At 38.4% G+C, this 24,849-nt stretch overlaps 1 protein-coding gene across 2 annotated transcripts in view; it reads left to right on the forward strand.

Moving 5' to 3' along the window:
- SAMD12 (sterile alpha motif domain containing 12) overlaps positions 1 to 24,849 on the forward strand; it is a 338,296-nt gene that overhangs the window by 166,734 nt on the left and 146,713 nt on the right. The window contains exons 4-5 of one of the 2 annotated variants that reach the window (XM_072410708.1): positions 6,613 to 6,753; positions 6,843 to 9,607. In XM_072410708.1, the coding sequence (XP_072266809.1) occupies positions 6,613 to 6,753; positions 6,843 to 6,856 (155 nt within the window). In that variant the 3' untranslated portion in view covers positions 6,857 to 9,607. Of the gene's footprint in view, positions 1 to 6,612; positions 6,754 to 6,842; positions 9,608 to 24,849 lie in introns of those variants that run through there. The other variant, XM_072410707.1, reaches the window with a different exon arrangement.

The following is a 24,849-nucleotide window of genomic DNA, read 5'->3' on the forward strand; positions in this document are numbered from 1 at the left end:
AGGGGTGAGGAGCGAGTGGCACTCAGCGGTGCTTCCCTACATAGAAGAGTACAGCAGTCATTCCCAATTTTTCATTCATTAATCTGCCAGGGGGGTATGTATGTGTTATATTTGTATCTGGAAAATAGATTGTCACCTATACATACGCTGGATGAGTGTTCTTTTTTAACATGGGGAAACTCTTGAAATAACGTTCAGGCCTTCAGGGAACCCCTGCTATGCTACATCCACAGGTTACAGTATATTTATATGGTGATCAATGGCCATTGGGAAGAATGTCACCCTTACAGATAGCCAAAAAGATCACTGGTGTCACTTAAACTGACCTGAGAGGCACAAACTGCTGATTGCTCAAGGAACCCCTAGGAACCCTGGTTGAGAAACGTAGTGCTAGATTGTCCCCTTATAAGAATGATCATGCTATTCTTGCAACATTCATCTGGGTGTTCTCTGCAGAAACATATTATTACATATCAGAGGAAACCAATAAACGCTTTATGAACGGTGCGTTCTATTCCCAAGCGAACAGTCAGACAGGAATGACAATACGCGGATGACAATGTCACATTTCATAATGCTGCAGGTTACATTGCCGTCTTCACTAGATGTTTGCCAAAGGTGTTTGAATTATTTATATACATCATCCATTGTTTAAATAACCTATCTCTCATCTCCTTTTATTTTACGCTTTTAAGAGAAGATCTCCCGAACAACTTGACATTCTATTCACATTGAATGCTATTCAAAAGGGTTCGGGCCGCTTGGAGTTTTAGATAAGCATTGTTTTATCTGATGCCATTGCATAAAAAAAAATAATAAATTTGGGTTAAAAAAACTTTTATGTTTTGAAAGTAAAGATTTGTTCAAGTTTTAGATTTTATCTGCCAGAGGCAAACAAGTGTTTAACCCACGCAGTGCAGATGTGGTATTTGAGGGGTTGGGACCTCACTAAATTGGTAAATTTGGGTTTAGGTTAAAATCTAATAGTTTTGTAAATGAAAACAGTGAAAGTGCTTAAACTTAACCTTGTATCAGCCTTTTGCAGTTACAGGCTGGAGGAAGGTCCAAGACAACCTAGGCTCAGATTAGGTGATTTGAATGATGGCAGCCATGAGACTAAGAAAAAAAAATATTGTGGTGAAATATCTAAACTAAAAGTGATTGATGCAACAGAATCTGATTTTATTATTTCATAATTTTTATAATTATCTTGTTTATTTTGGCTGTAATTCTGCTTTTAAAGGAGAACCTATAATTCCTGCCATGAAGTTCCTTATGCAGGCTTTTTCTTTAACTGAGTAATATTTTCTTTCCCATTTGTTCTCTTGCATTGTCATCCAGTTAAATGGGCTTCCAATGAAAATTGGAAATGTCCTTTTCAGCCCAGATTAAACAAGTGGGCACACTGTTGTTACCATCAGGAAACCTGCCACGTGATAGTGTTGATCCTGAAGTCCTGGGTCCAGAGGTCAGATCGTGGGTCGGGGTATTAGTGAACGATCCACTCCACCCAGTGCCATTTTTTTACAAGCGAGGATGGGCAAATGGCACCACACGGTGCTATCCTCTATAGGAATTCACAATGATCATTCCCAATTGGCCATGGCAGATAAACGGTGTCATGTCAGATTTGCCCCCAAGACGAGCACAACTGTTCATCTCATGTGAGAATCATCTGACGTGTATGTAGCTTTTCTGATTTGCTCAGTTCTGTTACACGTGAGCAATAAAAGCTAAACAAAGAATTGGAGATGGATAGGTGAGTATATCTTCTTGGAAGGGCTGCCATGAAAGAGAACCTGTTGCTTTGTCATTCATTGGCAATGCACAGTTTCACTTTAGTCTGTTGTGTAGGGAACGTTTAGAATGGTCGTCCTGATGAACACACACTGAGGCTGTGGACAATTGCTGCACGCGGTGCTTTTCAACATGCTTATGCATGAAAATATCTGTGAAGTTTATTTTCAATGTATTATATAAAGTATTGTTGGGATGAAAGATGATATTCATCCATACTAGCAAGGGCCAGCAGTGACAAGCTATTTGTAACTTCCATTTGGTCACAGCTAAAACACATCTAAAAGTAAGAAAATAGTGTAAAGTATAACGATTCTCATTTTCTGGTTGAATAGAACCGCAGTGACCATGGAAGAGCTGCACCCTCACTGCGGTATGTGAGAACAGAGCACTAATTAGCTAAGTTCTGCTGAAGAATCCATGGAATGCATAGCTTGGAGTTCACACCTTCACAAATTAAAGATATTCTCCAGTTGTTTCATTTCCATTTGTTCTGTATTAGTTTGAGCTTTAAAAACATCCACTGATTAACAGACCTGATCTTAAATTAAAAACAGGAGGCACAAATCAGTTTGGAATTTTGAGTGCCAAGGATGCAGAACATGAACCCGTAACATGAAGTTTTCTGGGCAATTTTGGCATTACTACAAAGTGAATCTACAAAGTGTGCTGTTATGCTGCAGATTTTGTTATGTTAATCCTTTCTGTTATAGCTTGTTTACCAAAAACCAATTACCCCAAATGATTTAACTGTAACAGAAGAGACGCAAAACTGACCTATCAACAGCCAAATGCCCCTCCATTGCAATCTGCTGAAAACCACCACTAGTGTCCTGTGTCTCCCTGCTGCATGGTTCCTTACCCATCTCTACATTATTGCTGTGTCTTTGCTGATGTAAGAATTGGTGGTACAAACCTCTGAGCACCATGGGGAACCAGGATATGGATGCTCCTGGAAATGTTAAGCCCCATACAGACATCAGATAGAATTCAGCTGGCTGTTGTTGGAATTGATTTATTGTGATCATTTCCAATGGCAGATAAATGAATGAGCACTGTTCTGTTCTATGGAGAAGAAAGGACAAGCAAGCGGCATCCTGCTGCACTCTTCTTCATAGGAAAGTGCGGAGATCATTCCCCATAGGAGGACCACTGTGCACACACTAGAGAGTCGAGCAGTAATATTCATCTTGGACAATGATCCCCTGTCGTGCGTATGTTTCTTTAGTTTCTCAGGAAAAGTTTTTCTTCGAAACATTGGAAGTGATATTGGTATAACTTTGTTTTCTATAAGGAACTTTTTTGAGGAAGTTAAAATTTTAGTAGAACTGCTGCATGTGTGGTGGCACTATTGTCATGGGACACCTTTTCATTTCAGTGATCTGCCTATAGTGCAATTTTTGTTTGCTTGCATGTGCACTGCAATGCATGGAATGCACAGAATTTGGCAATAGGGTACACTTTACTACAGGTCTTAGGGTGTCATCAAGGATAAATGGTACAAAGTGTACCATTGCAAAATTTCACATAGCCTAGCATTTTGCAGAACACATGGTAATGCACTACATAGGTTTGGGCTGAACACACTATAATAATACACTATATACACGCCAGATAATTGTCATTAAAATCAGTTGTGATCATCTTAGGCCAAAATCTTCCATCTGCACAGTAATTCCCTTGATATTGTTTAGCATTCCATCATGGTGGATCACTGAACTGACCGGGAATGACTGCTGGTTTTTTCTACCCTCCCCTCTCCATACAATTGAACTTGTTCATTCTGTAACTGTAAATAATCACGAAAGATTGTTTCCGGCGACAGAAATTTGATATCTCAACCAGCTACATTTTAAATCAATATGGTCTATTACAGATCAGGAAAGGGCTCTGAGCAGGGTGAGTGCATTAAAAGTGCACCTTTCCCCTAAAGGACAGATCACCCGATGTGCATTTCAGAACATTTGTGTAACGAACACCTAATGCAAATATGTACCAGCATATATTTTAATCTTCTGCTCCCTACGGTAATAGGATAGGTATCAATGACTGGGCCAGCCCAGAATTTAGTTTGCCTGGCACTTAAAATTTTTTCTGTATCTGATAATAATGTCTGTGCTGTAAGTGAAACAGCTCAGTGTAATAGGAGGCTTTCTAATGCTTATTCATAATTTATTCTCTACATATTTATACCCTTGGCTTACTGGAAATTGCTACAGATCTCCAGCTGCAAAAGATATTCAGCTCTATCAGAATTCATGGAATCCAGTTCTTTTACTCTTATCATAGGATGCCAGCTTATAAAACTGTCAATCATTATTTAAACCTAAACCAAATTCATAATTATAATGCACATTTAAAAATAGAGCAATCCTTATTCTTAAAGACTAACTCTTCACTGACAGTATCTTTATAGGTTTATAAATGGCCATACAGCTTTTGTAAAAGTTTAGGTGTTTGTAAAGAGGTTTCGAATCAAGGTATGTGGCAGAAAAGATATTAAATAGGAAAAAACGGTCTTCATTGCACAAAAAATGAGCAATACCAACTCAAAATGATCATAAATGCTTTAAAACAGCTAAAAAAAACATCTTAGGCACGCCAAAAAATGTATTGGGGGAAATTTGAGCATTTATAGGTGTTTTCAACATTGTTGGCCATTTGTGAGTTGTTTTTGGGCCTTTGCTTCCAGTTTTTTGGGCATGGTAACACTTTCCAGATACAGGATGCAGTTTCTTCACAGCACATCAAGAAAACACTATGGTGGGGAATGAGCCATTAGAATGTCCCTGTAGACGTAACATAAAGTCTTATCCAACACGCTGGTGCCCAATATATGACCAAAGGGCCACATGCAGCTCCTGGTCATCTCTTTATACCCATGACACCATCTAAAACCTGTTCTTATCACCCCTGTAACATCATCTGGTACCTTTTGTCATCCATGTAACACCATCTGAAACCCTTTCCCACTCCAGAAATCTATTGTCTGAACAGGGCTTTAGACACTGTTCAAAATCCTTTTCTCTCATATGATGCCTCTTTTGCCCTCTCACAATGGCAGTGTTCTCCCCAGCCCCTTTTAGCCGGGCGCACCACCCGGCACTTTTCAGTAACCACCCGGCTGTTTTTATGTGGCTACTGAAGAGTTGTGTCACAATACAAGGAATGCCACCCGCCTACAATTTCTTTCCACCCAGCTTAAAAAAAATTCTGGGTTGAGCACTGAATGGGCTTGATTTACCAAGGCTGGGGAGGATACACCTTTACCAGTGCAGCTGGGTGATGCAACAAACCTGGAATGGATTTGGTTCAGGATTCAAAACATTTGCTAATAAATAGCAATTGACTTTGAATAAATACATTCAAGGTGTGCTGAATCACACAGCTTCACTGAAGAAAGTATATCCTCTCCAGCCTTGGAGAGCTTTAGAAAATCAGACTTTATGTCTCCTGTGTGAACAAAGACATGTCCTGCACCCCCTTACCCCTGAAGTTCCAAGGCGCCCCCAGTTTTAGAATAGCTGGATTTATTAGGAAGAACCATGAATTGACTCCTTATTATACACTATATATATGGGGACTATACACAGTTAATTCTAAATACTTGACAACTTTTAAAAATAAAAAGCCCATTTGTGGGCCTCAGGTGTTTTACAATTATCAGCGTGAACCTAAAGCTTGCTGCATATTACAGTTTGATTGTATGATCTCTTTGGATAACTTTAGATTTACTAACAGCTGTAAGAGTATGAGAGTTTACAGGATTGGATATATTGAATGGATTTTTTAGGTTGGCACTCACACTACATTGGTACTGTTAAAGGGGATTGTACATAGATTATTCAATTAAATTGCACATGGACAGCTCAAGACAACAGGCACTGAGCAAAGTGTGCTAAACTGTATGAAAGACTGCTCTGAAACTGAAAAATGATTGGTTAGCTTTTTGTAGTCTGCACATCATCATTGCACTTTGCATTGCTTCAGGACTGGTGTTTACATTAAGCAAAATAGGCGATTACCCAAGGTCTTTATGGGGCCCTTGCCTCTCTCCATTTTCAATTTTGTGTCACTAGCATTTGCCTTCTAGCAAAACGAAACCCTTTTTTTACTCACCTGTCACCGTTCAGTCGTAGGTGCCTTTTTCTTCTTTTATCTCTTCCTTCCTTTCTCTTCTATTTTTTTTGGCTATCTTGATTGGTTGGGCCAGGATGTCATTCATTCAGTCCCAGAAGTTGCAGGGGAAGCCAGGATGTATCAGGTATTCTGGCAACCATGGAGTCTATGGACTGAGGCTGTATCATCCATTCAAAATTCCGAACTACTCTGCCTGCAGCTTGGTCTAACCTGTTATTGTGGGCAGATCCTGTATTGCCAGGAGGCTCCACCTAAGAGCCTCACTGCCCACAGTTCACAGCCTCTTCCCATCCCATGCATACTTCCATTTTTTCTAGTAGCATGGGCCCTCCACCACTGCTCCTCCTCAATCTCTCCTGACTGCCCGGCCAGGCTGCCTGAGTGCCAGAATCAACATGAGCATATGGCAATCTTGGTCAGCCATCCCTTTGCCTATCCTATTCCCCGCACCCCTAACCCTCCAAAGACAGCTCACATTTAGACGCTGCTTCCAGAGAAGTGAGGAAAGGGCAGGACTGACTGACTAGACAAGGAATGGCATGTTGTTATTATTATCACTTACTTAAAATATAAAAGGCTCCATTGTTGCCCAGGGCCCCATTTTACATAACACTGGCCCTGCATTACTTCTCAACATTAACCTGCAATTAATTGTTTGCACAATGTTTTCCACAGGCCGTGCTTTGCTGCGACTCACAGACAAAAAGCTGGAACGGATGGGGATCGGTCAAGAGAGTCAGCGACAATATGTCCTACAGCAGGTCCTCCAGCTCAAAGTACGGGAGGAGGTCCGGAACCTCCAGCTGCTGACACAAGGTAGGCAAAGCCAGTTCCAGGCCTGTAATGCGCCTGACATATTAATCGGAACAAACTTGCCCTTTCATGGTATGAATTACTTTCTAAAGGTCTCCGGAGGTAGTTTGAAGAAAGCGACAGTAGTTCTAAAGAACAATGCAGGAATGGAGATGTGGAATTGACCACTTGGCAGGATGAATGTCGTCTTAATCCACAAAATATCGGTGTTCTAAAGGTTTAAATGTCAAGCTGCTACGATGAAAATAGCTTTAAAGACCATATCCGAGAGCCGTAAATGTAGTTATTTGTACTTCTGTTCTCTTTCTTTTTTCCTGTGCTGTACCCGGTCGTAAACAAGGTTCAGAAAAATGTTAAAAAGAAACTACAAAAGATAAAACAAGATAGCCAAGTAATGAGATTTATCTTTAACAGGATCTTCCTTGATAGGATGAGAATAAAACTGACCTCTAAATTTATTGAAAGCAATCTGTCATAAAACAGAATAAGTGTGTGAGTAGCCTCTGATGGAAGCTGATGTTCCAGAATGAAAATGGTTTCCTATATGGGGATAGTGCTGTGTTTTATATTAGTTGTTTTTTAAGGGGGACCTTTTGATCTGCAGCAAATAATAACAGTTACAGATTGGCTTCACAATTTTCAGATGCAATGCAATTCGTTTACTTTAATTCATGTGTTACCTACTTTGCACTGGGACAGTCCATTGGGTTCACACCTTTCCACTATAAAGCATTACATTAGCCCCCCAAAGCACTAAGGCAATTGAGCTTTACACATTCATTGCAGTGCATCATAACACATTCATGACCTACTCACTATGCAACAAAAATGACGCTGACACATGTAATGTGTTACATTAATGTGCAATTAATGAGATGCATTGCAATCAAAAAGCATGAACCCAACCTAAATTTGAACTCTAAGCACCTGGTCATGTAATAATTAGCAGTGCATTTTCCTAATATGGTGACCAGTCCGATGGGTCAACTCTCTGCACCTTTGTACAATACTGGTATGCAATATCATGACATTGGTGCTAGAAACGGTCTACCTTACCTAGTTTTCCCCACACATACAAGCCCATCCTGCAACAAAAATATCTTATTTGCTTTTTCAGTCTTTGGTGGCATGCCCTACGGATGACAAAAATGTATGCAAAGAAACATATCTGTGACCGTCCTCATTTATTAAGGTCGTGGTTTAAATTATAGTATAGCAGATGAAGCTGTTCAGATGATTGGTAATATATTTTAACATTACAGAAGAAGTCTAGTTGAATGTTTGAAATTCTGGAAAAGTTCAGAAAATGTTACCAGCTACTACTAGCTTTTTAATGAGATCTGTATTAAAATTAAACACATTCCCAAGGACCTGAAGCTGGTTGAATGAAAGCTCACGGGATAATGTAGAGCAATGATGAATACTTGTTTACTGAACATCACAATACTCATTGATGGGTTTCTAATTCTCCATGACAAGTTCACTTTGCAGTGAATACATGCAAATATCAGATCAGCTTCACCATGATATACACAAGGCACAATTATGAGAACTATCATTCATGTCTTCAGCAGGTCAAAAAGTTCTTCCATCTGCCCCTTTAAACTTGTTTGAACAATGTGACTGTCTATAAAATCATTGAAAAGACTTTTATTTTACACCCAATTTAAACAATGGTGTGTTATTTTTTCCCCCCTATTGCAATGGCAGATTCACAGTTTGGTGAAGATGTATACGCGTGATTGTCAGATAAAGAGCTGAGATAATACATAGGAGGCTGAATATTCATTTGCTCAGTAACGTCTTGTGAATAGTCTCTGTAACAATACAATGCGAAGAACAGATGTTGGCAGATGAAGGTGTTGGTGTTAGATGAGACGTGGCAGCTTGCTGGATGGCTTCCAGTGCAGTTGTGAACTGTACTCAGGATGGAAGGAGCAGATTGCGCTGTAAATCTGTGCATTTCCATCTTTATGTGCACTTCTAGATGTATGATAAGACTGCTGTTCTGATATTTGTGCTTCAGGAAGTTTAAAAGTTCCATATCTGATACCAACTATGATGAAGAGGGATAAAGAGTCCAAAATTAGATATTAGGTAGATGCAAATTGTAATACAGTATAGTTTGCTGAAGCAGTGTATCATACGTGATCCCCTTTTAAAAGAAGAAACAAAATGGCACTTGTTATCACCATCCTGTCAGATCCCCTTCTTTCAACCACTTCCTGTCTACATGCGCTTGATCCAGCATCGGCTGTTCTTCATTGCCAGCTTATTAATTTACACTTTCATACAAAGTTCTTCTGTTAAAGCCACTATACATGAGACTTCTCCCTCTGATGTATTCTTCTTTTCCGGGTTATAGGCTCTCCCTTTTCCTCTGCTGTAGCAGGGCTTACAGCTTGGGTGATGACTTTTGGCATGTTACAAAATATGTAGGTTGTTTGTTGTTAGTACACATTTTTTGGAATAATGATAGATTGCTTTTTGTATGAGTAAATATTTTTGCTGTTTATATTCTGTAGTACTTACTTCCACGCTCTCCTGATGAAGCGGACTTGAATCTGCGAAACATGTAGAAAATTAGGTTGACTTACTTTTTAATTTCTTGGTGAACCCAGATTTATGTGGAATGTAATTTTGGATTGATAATATATTCTGAATATGTAAATATACTAATGGGCCTCCAAGACACTTGTATTTATGAGAAGTAAGGTTAATATGTTGCTTTACTCTCTTCTAATTTCAAATCAATCCTAAACATTTTGTTCTTTTAAAATTGTAATTGGTAAAGCTTTGTATTTTAATATTTTTGTATTTTAACTATTTGTTTATTGCCATTAAAAAGTCCCACAAATCCATTTTCTCCCTTCATACTTTTTTCTTCTGCTAAATGTACTTAATCCGACAGCCAGCATTATTCAGCCCACTTACTCTGAGTGCAGGAGGTAGGGAATGGGTTCAAGTTTGAGTCCAAATTCTGCTGTTTGCCATCCCTGTTTTTGCAAACTAATGTAAAAATGCCAGTTGATAAAAGGCCCCAATACCCTTTCATCCTAACCCCCTTACTATAAGATATATAATATAAGTTTGTGTTCCCAGCAGCTATTTGCCAGTGCATTGAAACAGTTCGGGTTCATTTTTTGGGTTACCTGTTTATGTTTAAAAAAAAAGTTTTGCTTTTTCTTTAGGTTTTAACCATACCCTAATAAGCCATTAGGCCTGAGTGGTCTGGAAAAGAGGGAGCCTCACATATGTGCCCCCTTTCCCCTTCCTGTACCATACCAGGCCTTAACATTTGGGGTTCCAGTGTTGAGGGACAGGGCAACCTCCTGTCTTCCTATTCCTAAAAAGTGGGAATTTGTTGAACTGCTTGTGGTGGAGCCTTTAATAAGGAGGGAGGTTTCTTGTAGCCTAATGGATCTTTCATTAACAGGTTCCATAGATCTGTCTTTGACTTTAGAAATGCAGAAATATTTTAGAGAAGCAGAATAGGTTCAATGTGAAGCCCTATTTCTGTGCCATTTATATCACTCCATTTATAATGGTTTTTAAACAATTTACTGTTTATTTTTTTTTAAAACAAATGGACATTTAGTCCACATAGCATATCTATTGACAATAAGAACTTTTAATAAATAATGCATCTGTTTTAATTGATATCTAATATATAGAGAATGTAAAGAGGATTGCATCGACCTTATGAAGCTTTTCAGATGCTTTTTCTTTTTTATTGCATTGTGTTTGTAGCTTTGTCATGTTCTTTATCTGTTAGCAGAATTTCCCATTTGTTTTGCTTTATAGACATAAGGACTGCACCAGCACTGCATTATATGAAGATTTCTTTCAATTACAGGACTGACAAATCAAATAAATGTAAATGAATGACGGTGTAGTTAGAGGAGGCACAAACAGCCCCCAGAGATTTATCAGACCAGTAACTGGGCCCTCTTACTGTAGGTCTTTTTCTTGTGTAGCTCTGTTTATAGCATTTTGCCTTCATGTTCATTCACCAAGCTGAAGCACAATCATATGAGGGTGGCAGAGCATTGGTTGCCTTATGCACGTTTTTCATTTTGGAATTTAATCTTTCTGGAGCTCAACTCAGTGGGGGAAGGATGTAAAGTAACAGCAGACATCTTATTTTCCCCTTTATAGCTTTGAGCATACTTTTAATACAGCTGTCCTATGAATCCTTCTTCCCACAAAAGCCACCCTCCTATATCTGTACCACCTACTGCTCCAAGATCTCTTGGTTCAATAGCTTCTTCTTCTGCACATGCATGAAAAAAGTATTTCTTTCCTACAGAGAGGCCATATATTATACTTATAATACATGACCTCTCCATAGGAATAAGCATTTTTTTCTATGTGTAGTAGAGATTGAGTGGCTCCCAATGGGTCTCATGGCAAAGATTTGGCAGAACCAAAGACATCATGGTAAAAAATGTCATGGTTTCTGGAGTGAGCATCAGTGGTACATTATTTAATATTCATTTAATTCTAGTATTTAGTATTCATTTAATTCTTTGAATATTAAAATATATGTAAACCCCAAACCCGTTGTAATCATAATTGAAATACGAGAAAATAATTTAAACCTCATTAATAAAATCTCAAAATAGTTAAACATACTAGCAGCATTTAGAAAGTATTTTTTTTTATAATTATGCAGATTTTAATAAAATATTTCCTGGTAATCTTTCCATGAAAGTCCTTGTTCCCTTGTTCTGGCACTCTGTGTTTTAGCATGACACCATCCCACAGAGGTTTTTAATGGAGGCTACAAACAATCATGCAAATACACCTAATCCGTTGGTAGGAGATCAGCAGTAATACTATGCAAAAAGCTAATGCAAAAAAAGAGGAAACAAAAAAAGTATTTTAATATCTACAAAATGACAGGTATTTATGAGGCACAACAATCTAAATGTCATCCAGTTAACATTTATTTCTTTGCAAGTCTTATATGTACATAAAGTATATATTTTATTATTAATTGGAGGTTTCTGCAGCTCTTACAACAAAGTCCATGGAAATTATTTTATAATGCAGACGGTTAAAGACCCTCATTGCTTGAGTGAAGGAGGATGTTGATAAGTACATTATCATTCATTTTCTTATCAGTACAGATGAAGTGTTATATAACACTTAATTCACGTAACTGTTAGGTTGTAAATTCTGAACTTTCAAACATGAAGGCTGCATTTTGCTTATATGTTTCCTTGTATAGTATGTACCTAAAAAGAAAAGATTGTTTTTCCAGTGTTGTATTTCTGAGGGGGACAAAACAACCACAAGGTATTTGCAACAGTCCGATGACCATTGCTATATTTTCCATACTGGGTATTAATAAAGTCTTGGTGCTTTGTTATAACACATTGTTATTGTCTACCTGGTCTCACCAGTTGCTTTTTGTGGAGGTGCCCTTTGGAAAGTTTTTTGAGCATCAGTTAAAACAAAATGCCTTGAAGCAGAAAAAGAAATGTACCTAGTACAGATTCCCTGTAAGTATAGGGGTAAGAAGTCTGATATGTATTGCAGAGATAATAAACCTCTAGAAGCTCAATGTGAATGGTGGCATAATAGAATATGACACGTTGGTATGGTGGTGTTACAATCGGTATTCCTTGGTTAGGCATGGGTTTCCAGCTGGTGTTTGTATAAATCCTTATTAGAATCATGAGTTGCCATATCAGCTATGAATACAAATAATATGGTGACAGGGTATTGTTAGAGGGTCACCAGGCTGCAGAGTCCAAGGAACTAAAAAGTTCTCATTGGAGTTCCAGATGGTGCTAGAAGAATTGGCATAGTGATGCTCGCAGATTATTAGCATTCAAGTGGTACCATGGAGAGCACATAGGTTAGCAGCAAGAAGATAAGACTGCAACTTCATTGTTCTCCACTTTTTAAAATCTGATCTTATACTTTTTAAAAACTCCACATTTATGAACAAGTGATAAGATTTTGATGATTAGAACTTCGATCACTGTACAGTGTTTGCACTTTAATTGAAATAAAAAACTCCATTTACTTGAATGAAGTAACTGATCCCCATGTGTGGAAATGGCATTGTGGCCTATTGACAAACACCACTGACCTCTGTCGTTGCCTTTGCCAATCTGTAAATTGGCAATTAGGCTAAGTAGAAAAACACTGGTAGATCATGGTAATCACCAGTTTATTTATGAATTGGCTTTTATTCTTTTAAGAAATAAAATATTGTATTTAATAAATTCCATAGAATACATAAATAAACAGAGTCATCCAGGGTAAATTGCATGAGAAATTTGTTCAGGTGGCAAAAATCCAACGATCTACCTACCAAACTGAGCTAGACATAAGTAACCTACTGTATCATATAGGTAGGATTAGACCAAAAACAAAGGATTAGAAAGAAGAATGTATTGCACAGCCGAAAGACCCGATGCGTTTCGCCCACCCAAGGGCTTTTTCAGGGGTAGCTATAATGTGAGCTTTGGATATGGTAATTCTAGAAGGCGTTCCCTGAAGACCTTATTTCAAAGGTTTCCTCACGTTAAAAAGGTTAGGAAAGATTAAAAAAAGGCTGTCCTAAGTAAATATGAGCAAATTTGTATTGTATACCAAGACCCAGTATAATGGCTACTGAAAGTCTTCCCAATACTCAAGCAATGGTTTCCATCTTACTATCCAGCAGCTGGAATTACCTGCTTTGAGAAGGAAATCAGAAGATGTCCCCTTATTACCCCTAAACATTTAACAACCTGGCTGGTAAAAGTTTGACTTTTTGCCTGTTATTTTAATAGAAAAAAGGCCATAAGACCGGTACTTTTTTCCTAAAAAGGGGACAACTCTATTCCATGCACATATTGAAGGGACTGATTTCAAGAAGCTAGGAAGCAAAGAGCAAAGAAGTTTAGTTCCAGTTTGCAACTAAAAAATTTTGCCACAAAATGCATTGAGCTTTTTTCAGAATAAGAACATTTTATAGAAACAGATTTATTGTAAAAAACTTACATTAAAACAGGCAGAAATAAAGCATGCAAACCATTTGTAAATCAGGCTGATAATGTTTCTTATGGGGTTTACCTTCTGATATTGTTAGAATAAGATTTATATTTGTATACCTGCAAACAAATTCTCTTCTAATACAGAGCGATGAGATTACAGTATATTTCAGAGATTATCACTGTTCTCAGATTCTTATGGCTTCTGTAATAATAACTAGAAAATAGTGAATTAAAGGGCACACATTTATCATTCTGCATTGGGTTTTGATGCATCAAGACACAAATAAATCACTCTGAAAGGAAAATAGATTTGGGAGGAATGTTATTTACATGGAAATCTTTTAAGTCAATGGCACACATTGACAGCGGAACATTGACTGACTGGCCTGTCATGTTAAAAACCATTACCCAAAACTCCCCACTTTCATTGTAGCTAATTTGCATATTAAAGGAAAATTCTGAGGGGTTTTTGTAAAAGCACACTTTACTTGTTAATACATTTACTGGACACCGATGCTTAATGGAGCTTTGATACTTTTGTTGGAAAGGGTGGCAAGTATGCCTCTGTATCCATATAGCGAAAACATAAAATAAGCCATTGAAGGACTCTTTTGGGTTGGTTAACCCTTAGCAAACTTGGTAAGTCAGTGATCCAGAATGGCGCCTAATGACTATTGAACCTTCTTTGCCAGTGTTTCTTGACCTTTATAACATAAGGGAACCCCTTGAAATAACTTTTAGGTCTTTAGGCAACCCCTGCTATATTTACTATATCCACAGCTCACAGTATATTAGTGTGGCCATTGGGAGGAATGCCCCCTTACAGATAGCCAAAAAGATCATTGGTGTCACTTGAACTGACGCTCACTGCTCATTGCTCATTGCTCGAGGGATTCCTGGCAAGGAGCCTCCACAGTCAATTTTGGGATAGGACCATCTAAAGGGCCTCATGAGTGTTCATGCTGTTTCAGTTTCTCAGATGTGTCCACCACAGATCAAGAAAAAAAATACTCAGAATATATTGGAAGTCATTGAAAGTACAATCTCCCATTTGTCTTATTTGATGTAAGGCCAGCCATTGATTTTGAATAGAATATCAATGCATGACAATAGACCTTTTAACACACACAGGTCCAGGACATAGCACACAGATGCTTCATATCAATGCATTGTGGTGCACTGCAGTGTACATCTGTTGGAGATGTTTGGGTGGCATTAATAATGATTTGCTCCAGAACTTTTGCACCTTGCACCTTGCTCATCCTGGACTAGCCCAGCTCAGTAATAAACTCCTCTCTCATTCATTACTTTGCTCTCTCATTCCATAAACAGTTTTCTTTCATCATACTAACTGATCAGCTCGTTGTACTTCTTCTTTTCACTCTCATTTCCTGCTGCACAAACCTGCAAGAGGCTGATACCAGGTTAAGTTCTGCTACCCAAGTAAAAGGTTGATTCATGTACAAGGAAACAAATATTTAAAGATGTAATATTGATTAAAAGGCTGCATTATTTGTGTTTTATTATATTTGAATAGAGTTCAGCTTTAAATTCTCAGCATTTCTACATAAAACTGAAAAATTGTATGTCTTTGCACTGTTAATATGGAACATTCCTTTTTCTGTAGATGATTGGTACTTGTGGTGCGAATATTTCTGTTATCTCTTTGGGGAATTGGAATAGACCATTGAAGAATGTAGCACATATTTGTATGTCGATAAGCTGATATAAAAGACAGCACAAAAGTATATACTAGAAGTGACTAACAGGAAATAACGATTCAACCTATATTGAATCCGCCACTTCTGCTTCAATCAATCTGTGGTTTTGGCACAGTGAAAGCCATTAATTCACTTAGTTTTGAATTTGTCACCTTCGTTCAATGTTTGACGCACATATCTTTTATTCGTCTTTCTTCAAGTATATTATATTTCTGTTCTGCTTTAAAGAAATTATATTTTTCATTTTACATCAAGCTGGAACTTGTTTCTTGACAGATTTATCTAATGTTTTTCTTTTGAATTATTTTCCTTCTTTATTTTTTTTCTTTCCCACAGGCTTCGTAGTTTTTTGTTGTATTGTAACATAACTGAGACACAAAAGCTTGGTGACTCCAGGGTACAGCTATTTTGTTTGAGTAGTCTGAGGAGGAAGTGGCTATGGGTTTGTTTTTGTGCAGTTCTTTCTGATCGTTCAACTTCCCAAAATACCCATGGACCACATGTCATTTTAGACAAGGCTTACATATGTGTTATTTAAGGCTGCATGGTGTTTGCCATGGAACAACTTCTACACACGGATATTCATTACTTTTTAATCAGCCATTATTTTATTAGGACAAGGGAATCCATTTACTTGAACTGAATTAAGGAAATACTGTGTACGTTATTGGAGAGGGGGGTTTAGAAGGGAGAGCTGACCACAAGTTTGTGTACCATGGGAGGAAGAAAGAATTACAATCTTGGGATTGCCTCCTCCCATACTTGATGTTTGCAGTTAGAGAGGAGGCAATGCCAGTCACCATCCTTTTCCAGTACTTTCTTCAACATCTCCTGCAGGGAAACGTTCCACCGACCCATCTGTCTGTAGATAGAACACGGAGGTTTGAATCTGTTTGATTCCTAATAGACGGCACAAGTCTTTCATGACTTTAGACATAAAGGGGATGGTTTGATCTGTTAAAATTTATTTGGGGATTTCAGTGCAGGTAAACAAACTTTAGGGTTCTGCTTGGGTGTTTTTTTGCATCAAAAAAAAGAAAAAACAACAAACAAACCAAATCCTAGCCAAGTTCGGCCACTAACTATTCCTTTAGCAGTGCCCTCTCTGGCTAATCACACAGTATACAGAAAAGAAAGGTACTTTTGCATAAACCAAATTCTGGTTTCTTACTTGAAGGTGTTATACATCCTGAGCTCTTTTCCATTCAGGTTCTGGGAAACCACTAGCTCCTAGCAGTCTGCTGCTGCAACACTAAAAGAGAGTACCTGTGCTCGAGAACAGTGGTCACCAACCAGTGCTGGACCACTGGTGGACCACTGGTGGTCTGTGAGAACATTGGTCCGCGGCTCTGGCTGGTGCTTCCCAAAGCGGGGTCAGGAGAGGGACCTTGCTCGGGGGATGCACCGGTCAGAGCCACGGGCCACGTCCCCAGTACAGTTCCCAGGGTTGGTGAAGTGGGCGGAATGTGTCCCTGGACTCCCCCATTGCAGGGTCATATCTGTGATGGGAGAGTGGGCCGGGTTATGTCATCATAAACCTCACTCTGGAGGAGGTTTTCCCCCTTTTGAGTGACACCTGGCTTCCCGAACATGCACAGTCGGGAGCTGGTGATTTTAGTGGTCAGCGGGACCGAAAAGGTTGGCGACCACTATTCTAGAATTCCCAGGGAAGACTCGGACATGGACTGGGTGGCCAAGGTACCCTCCCAACTCTGGCTTGGCCTTCTCTAGGATCCTTAGAACTGGCTTTTCACACAACCCATGGGACACCCTGTCACAATATTTATACTCAGTCATATGAAGGGATACTTCTCAATACGACTTTAGATAGCTGGCTAAAGTATCAATATTGAAAGAAGAACTGAATTCCATTTTGACTGGTCCATCATAAAGTTCCACTAAACCCCATTACTTGATCTTACCTCTTATACATGTTATTATTATTATTATGCAGTATTATACAGCATAATATATTGTGACAGAGTGTCCCATGGCTTGGCGGGGAAGGCCCTTAATAGGATATATATAGTGCCCAAGCCAGGGCGTTTTATTTATTAAATTGCTCCAGTACATGTCTGGAGTTAGAGTCATACCTGTTAGACAGTCGGCTTGTGTGAAAAGCCAGTTTTAAGGGTCCTGGAGAAGGCCAAGGAAGTTACATATATACAGCTTTTGAAGAACCTTGGCACTTTCTTACAAAATAGAATAGTCTGCCTCATGCTTTCCCATCCTAGAGGACTACAGTATCTCTTTTTGCTGGGTAGTACAGCAGTTAAACTACAAATTATAAGTCACCCCCTAATTGCTCTGCTACTACAACTCTAAGAAAACACACATTCCACCAATGCTCAAAATATGGGCAACTTTCAGGGGGCACTCAAAGATCTTCCTTTTACAATTGAATTTCTGTGCTTTATATCAGCTGCTCCTCAGTATATCCTGAAATAAACATAGCAAAACAACTTATTACTTTACTTTTTGTTACTAAACTTTGTGTTTCATACACTTTTTCTTTAAACTGTAATCTAATCCCAGCCAAAAGTCTCTTTTGTTATTTTTTTGAATCTTCCTTTGAACACGTACCAATTTCTGGAAAGGAACAATGTTTAGAAAATAAGTCTGTGAAGATTAATTTCAGCCTTTGTGAAAAGTCACTCACGTTGAATCATAACTTGCTGGTATCCAGAAGATATTGTTGCATGAACAAAAATACCTAGGGTGAAATGAAATACATATGTTAACAGCAGAATTCAGGATGAAACCATTGATTAATCCTGCTTTATTAAATCATTCATGCTCTCTTCATTTATACTGCCATTTATAAAAAGAACTCTGCTACAACATGATCATGGATTCAACTGTCTTGAGGTTAAAGTCTTGAGGGCTCTAGCAAGCCACTAAACCAGCAATAGGATGATACTACAGGGGATGCTCTTGTTCTTCTGTTCCTCGAAAACCTAAAACATTCAATAAAGCAAACAGGGGCCAGTATCTGTTCCTTGCAATTTCATGCTTCCTATGTATTTCTTTTCACAATAAAGTGTGATGAGCTTCTTCAGGGGCCAATAGGAAAGATGAAGGGCTGGGCAACGATGCAAACATTTCTTGCCACAATTGCTTGGGTCAATCTGGACATTAAATGAGTTTGGGATTGAGAGGTTCTACCATTTTTATTCTGATTCTGGTTGAGTTGCCTGTTAGAGCCCATGGGTATATTAAAGTGGGGGTAAAGGTTGTTCTTTCTGTTCTGGTGATAACTTAAAATTCTGAATTCTTCACTTTCAGTCTCTGTAGTAATGGTCACCAAGACAAATAGATTGGATTGACAGAGATACCTATGGTTTCCTGCAACCCTAGCTTTCCTCCAGGGGTTGCTAAGAATTCATTGAGCAATAGAATTTCTGCCTTTCACATAATCACTGACATTCATCTGCTAGTAGGGGTCTCTTACCAAAGACTAAGAATATAAGAAGCATTATTCCCAGTGACCATCACACAAATGTGCCGTGAGCTGTAGATATAGCCGTTATTAGCAGGGGTTCCCTGAGAACGGAAAATTACTTCAAGGGTTTCTACGTGCTAAAAAGGTTGATAAAGGCTTTAAATAAATAAAAAAAGTGAAAAAAAAGTTTTAACTTGGCAGCCAACAATGGGGTGGGATGATAAGAATTCTATGTTATGGAAAATTAAAGCACATAGCAACTTAAAATGGAACATTTTTTTAAAGTGGGTAGTGAGCCATTTACTGCACATTTACTGGTAAAGTATTTGCTGCATATATAAAACTCAATCTCTGGGAAGATTCACTGTTAACATATTCAAAAATAATTACCAACATGTATTTCAATAGAAAAAAATAAAAACTGGAGAACATTCTTGATATATCGCTTGATAGAAATGTTACACTGTTATGCCTTCATTTCTAAATAGAATAAAATATTATTTGCTGATACACATCTTCAGTACAATAAATCTCTAGGCTGTTCATTGATTGACTTGATATTATTATCTTCTATAAAGCAACAATAGGTCTGGATTCTCCAGTTATAATAAATATCTTAAAGATACACTGTCTGTATTGTAGGGTAATAGTGTCAGTGGCCCTGATTTATGAAAGCTCTCCAATACTGTAGAGAATACACTTTCAGAAGTGAAGCTGGGTGATTCAACAAACCTGGAAAGGATTTCTTCAAAGTCATTTGCTATTTGCTAGCAAATGTTTTGAATCCAGGACCAGATCCATTCTAGGTTTGCTGGATCACCTAGCTTCACTGATGGAAGTGAATCCTCTCCAGCCTTAGAGAGCTTTAATAAATCAGGCCCAGTGTCTCTATATTAGCAACCTAACTCCATACTATATGCTCACTTTACCAGCACTCTCCTAACTCATCAGCTATCCACAAAACCCAATATGGGGGAGTATTTGGCGTTCTGCTCTGTAACAATGCGTAGGCTATAACACTTAGAACATAAAGGTGCTGGCTACAGCAAAAGAAGGGTGGTGAAAGGAGTATAACCTGGTTGAAACACTGTTACTTTGCTGTGCATATGTGCAAGATGATACCATTACCTCCAACATGCAATTAACATTTTTTAATATAACCTTGCATTTTAATTGGATACTTTATTTTAGACCCAGTGATATCACTGCTAGGTTTCAGTACTTCTCCATGCAATGGATGCAGATCACTATTGATGTGGTCCCAGCAGGGCGGTGCACATAGCTTCCTAAAAACATCACACAGCACCCTTGTTCTGTACTTCTGTCCCTGATACAAGCAATGGGCTGGCACTTGTAATGGGTTATGCAAACAGTAAATTCTTGATGATTAAAATTGCCTTCTACTGATACCCCAGACAAAAACAAGCATTTTTACCCTTGCATTACAGAAGGAGCACAACCTATATTTTGCATGTGTTGAGGTGTGTTGACAACCCATTGCAAATAAATAGGCTGTACCTCAATCCACAAAAATATATTTACTTGCATTAAACTTGCATGAAAGCACACTAGGTTAAGATAAGAGCTGGTACTAAAAAGTGTTGCATTGCTGGTCTTTGGAAAAAATTAAATTTGAATCAAACAGAAATTGTAACCACCTTTTGTTCTATCCACAACTAAAAAGAATATGTTGGAGTTGCACTTTACAAATATGGAGGAAGAGCAGAGACTATGGCAGATAGGAAGATGCTGCAGGATCTAATTGATCTGATGAATGAATGTTCCCTACAGACAATGAATTGCTCATTGCTCACTCTTCTGTAGCAGGGGCCAGTAGCCAGGAGCCAAATCTTTATGCTGATGCAGGTTGGACATATTTCTGTGATCCCTCTGAGCATGACAATGACATCAGTCTTATGCAGAAGGGGAGTGTGAACATTCTCAGTGTCAGCAGGATACACAAAGGGATATGTTTCCATATGATGAACAGTCCTCCTGTTAGGTTCAAGCTGAGTGAAAGATGACAGATGTCTCTTTATATAGTGGACATGGCCTACTAACTTTGTATATATCATTAAACATTATAAAATGACTAGCCACTGCCACGGTGTCTGGTAACAAAATCCCTCATATCTGCTTTCTGAAAGTAGAGCAGTGGCAAGGCTGTGGTTTTTCAAATCAATGCATATGGGCTACATGGCAAAAACTCCGTCCCTATAAACTTTTTCGGAACGCGTCCTGAGTCAAGCTGTGACAGTGCCATAGAAGTCTATAAGGCATATTGTGAGGATATCTTCAGCACTGGATTATGACTGAATGGGAGTTGGTTGGCCATCTTTTATGAAAGGGCAGCTTTCCTTTTAATCAAACCATCACTAACCTCAGTGGCTGCAATGTTTATGGCAAATGCATCCTCAGAGTACAAAAAGAATCAATCATGTTCTTCAAGGTTCAAGTCAGCTCTGCTCAACCATATTCCTGTGCACCGTTCTCATTACAGAATAATATTATTATCCAGTTATATTATATTGTAATATTATAATAAATATTATATTATCCCTAAAGGTGCTCAAAATCTAACGTCCCTATCAGAGTTATATGTCAATAACACCGTCTAAGGTCAACTTGGGGGGAAGCCAATTAACCTAACTGCATGCTTTTAGAATTAAAAGGCTGCTTAACTACTAACTCACTGCTGGCAGGCAAGGAAAAACTAGCCAATGAATGAAAATAAGTATTTTGAAGAGTTACTCCAGAGTGCTTCTGATGCCTAAGAAGATGATCTTTACAAAATGCTCGCCAGGATACAAAGAGGATGAAGAAGCCTGAATAAGGGTCTGGTCTATATTCAGTAACAGCGAGGGACCCCATTTTTTTTTAAATATTAAAAAAAATAATTTAATAAACAGCCATTTCAAGCACATTATTTAAATGATCATTATAGTTGTGAACTATATTTTGAAATAGGTTTCTCTTATTTGTATTTGTGAGCAAAGTGAATCAAAGGGGTCTATTGAATCTCAAATTCAGCACACATTCTGCGGTGGTGAATCTTCCACATTCATGTTTTTGCTATTTCAATGGTTGATTCTCTACCAGAAAATGTTTGGTGAATGCTACATTCACTGCTTTAGAAATAGACCCCCATGTGTCAGATTTAAAGGAATACTACCAATTGACTTAGAACAAAAACCTAATATACGTATTGAGTTAGAAGATTAAGGCCATGAGAAAGATACGGAGGCTGCGGTAAATACTGCACTCTAAAAAATGCCAACATGAGATTAGCATGCTTTCTAAATTATTCACCTAGAGTGAATATCCAGATTAGCTTATCTGGATAGAACGTGCCTTAAGCATTCTATAAAGAGGATCAGCATTCCAGCCACAAAACATTTGATTTCGAAAGGTTGTTAATGGCTGCTCTCAATAATCTCTAACGGAAGGTGGTATTTTAAGATGGATATTTCAGGTTTATAGAGAGAAAACAAGGACGTGTTCTGTGTAAAACAAGTGATCCTAGGGGTGTTAATTAAGGCACCAAACTTTGTGTGCCCATAGGCATCAGTGATGAAAATCCATCCCTTGCAGTGGATTAATATCAGAAAACTCTGTAGAAAGAGTTCGACTTCCTTATAGTTGGCAAAATGTGTTGTCTAAATTGAGACCCCCAAATGCAAACTACCCAAAGATCTCAATATATCAGTTAATAAAACAAAATATCGCAAGCAAGAACAACCACCATGGCTTTTCTTTCCTGTGTAAACGATAGCAGGTCTCTCTGCTTGTTTTGTTTGTCCCAATACACTTTACCAAAACAGCACAATTATCATTTTTTATTTTTTGATTCTCCTCGTCTGTTCTGGCTCATCTCTCGCAAGGTCAGTACAATGCCGAATATTCCAGCGTTTCAGATCAATACGTTTTTCAGTCCGCCGGTGCTCTGCACATACAATCTCACAAAAGTTTTACAGCCAAGCTGTTTTGGCAAGAATACATGACTGCATCTGTCACTTTTGCATAAATTCATCGAAAAACAAACATCTCATCCCATCTTGGGAGAAAAACAATATGAAAAAATGTGCAAACAATAATAGCTTGGCAGCGATGTGTAACAAGATTCTGCTTCCTATACGGGGACGACAAAAGAGAATCATTCTTGTAACTTCACTATCCACAGAATGATTGCATTTGATGTTTTGTCATTTTAATTAAATGGAAAAACCATTATGGAATTGTCCATCAAGATATTCTGTATGTGAGCTCACTGTCGTTATTTAAATGGAACGTGTTTTCGAATCCCTATAGCTTTCCTACCTGTCATAGCGGGATGAATCATTGTCTATACTTCACTGGGGAAAAGCATGTAGCATCCTATTGATTGGAAATTGTGAGGTTTTTTTTAATTATTTTGAAGAATAAGTGCACTTTTTAACATACCCTAGCTTCTTGTGTATACCCAGGCAGATTGAGCAGGCCTGGATGGTTCCCCTTGCTCCTTTTCTATTTCAGAGCTTTATTGGTATCCTCAAGTTTTCAGCCAGTTTAAATTTCTTACTTGATAAAGCTAACTGCAGATGTCCTATACCCATATATTATGCATGTCTGCTTTGGATCAAAAAATATACCACGTTAAGGTGACCTGAGCTAAAAAGAATTTCAAATTTCCTAAATGAACCAGTGCAATGCATTTATATTTTTTTATTCATGCATTTATAAGACCAAAATTGTGTCTGTAAGCCACACTTTTTTACAAATCCCCAAAATAAGGGATTTACTCATTTTAGGATAGTGGACAGAGCCATTCGACTGATTCCCTTCTCCCCCTGGGCCATCTGTGCATCCAGTACCATCTGGTTTACAGCACAGATACAACCTATTATTATAAAACTGTTCCAAGCAGTTCTCTATTTTTTGGCCATCGTTAATTTGCTCTTTGGAACAATGGCTTCTGCGCGGGACAGCTTGGGGAGCAAAGGAAATGTATACGCAGAAAGGATATGGGGATGTGGGCTAATTAGTTACATCTAAAAAAGCACTCCCAGCATTCTCTCATATATGTAACCTCCACATTTCCTGCAAAAATGAGTTGTGATCAAGCTCGAAGTAATGCAGAGCATATGTCTGCACACTGTATTGTACTGTGAAGTGTCTGCTTTTCCCCAAATCTTCTCTTAAGGTTTACTTTTATCACATTTTTTACCTGCCAGCAAATGATGTTTCCTAGGCTGTCAAAATTTGTTTACAGATAAAAAATGTATTTTTGTTTTTTTTAATGAGTTAAGCAATGAAAGCAACAAAGTTATTGTGAAAGATAAGAACGTTCATCCCCATACCTTCAGCTAGAAGCCTCACTTATATTGTCAACCCTGTTCCCATGCCACAAGTCCCACCACCTCTCTCCACTATCCCTGTGCAACATTATCATTGTGAAAAAAAGCGCTTAAGGAAGCCTGCAAGCCATTTTAGCTTTACAGATCCCTGGGATAATTTTCACTGGCTGATAGCCACTCGTTGACAGAAGCTGTGAAAGCCCTATCCAGTATTCAACCTGTCCAGGTATTTACATTATCTCAACATCACATACTCTGCTCTGTCAAGCCACAACCTCTAAGTGTAAGCAAAGCCACTAGCTAATTTATAAAGCAGTAATGACTGATCAGGACTATCCATAGCCACCCCTTCTCCAGCCTGTTCCCAGTTGCCTCTGGGAAAAAGGTCTTTTCTTTCTACCTCTCCCCCAACCTCTCAAGTTCTGCCTGTTCCATAGCCTGCTTCATTTCAGTCCACCTCATCCACAGTTTGCTCCATTATTGACCTTCTCTGCCCCAGTCTTCCCCATTCCTGCTTGGTTCTCCACCACCCAGCCTCCATTATACTCCATGCCAAGTCACTTTACCCCAGACTTCACCATTCCTGGTCACCTCTCCTGCAGACTGCT

The sequence above is a fragment of the Pyxicephalus adspersus genome, chromosome 5, assembly GCF_032062135.1.
Source record: "Pyxicephalus adspersus chromosome 5, UCB_Pads_2.0, whole genome shotgun sequence".
Lineage (NCBI taxonomy): Eukaryota > Metazoa > Chordata > Amphibia > Anura > Pyxicephalidae > Pyxicephalus > Pyxicephalus adspersus.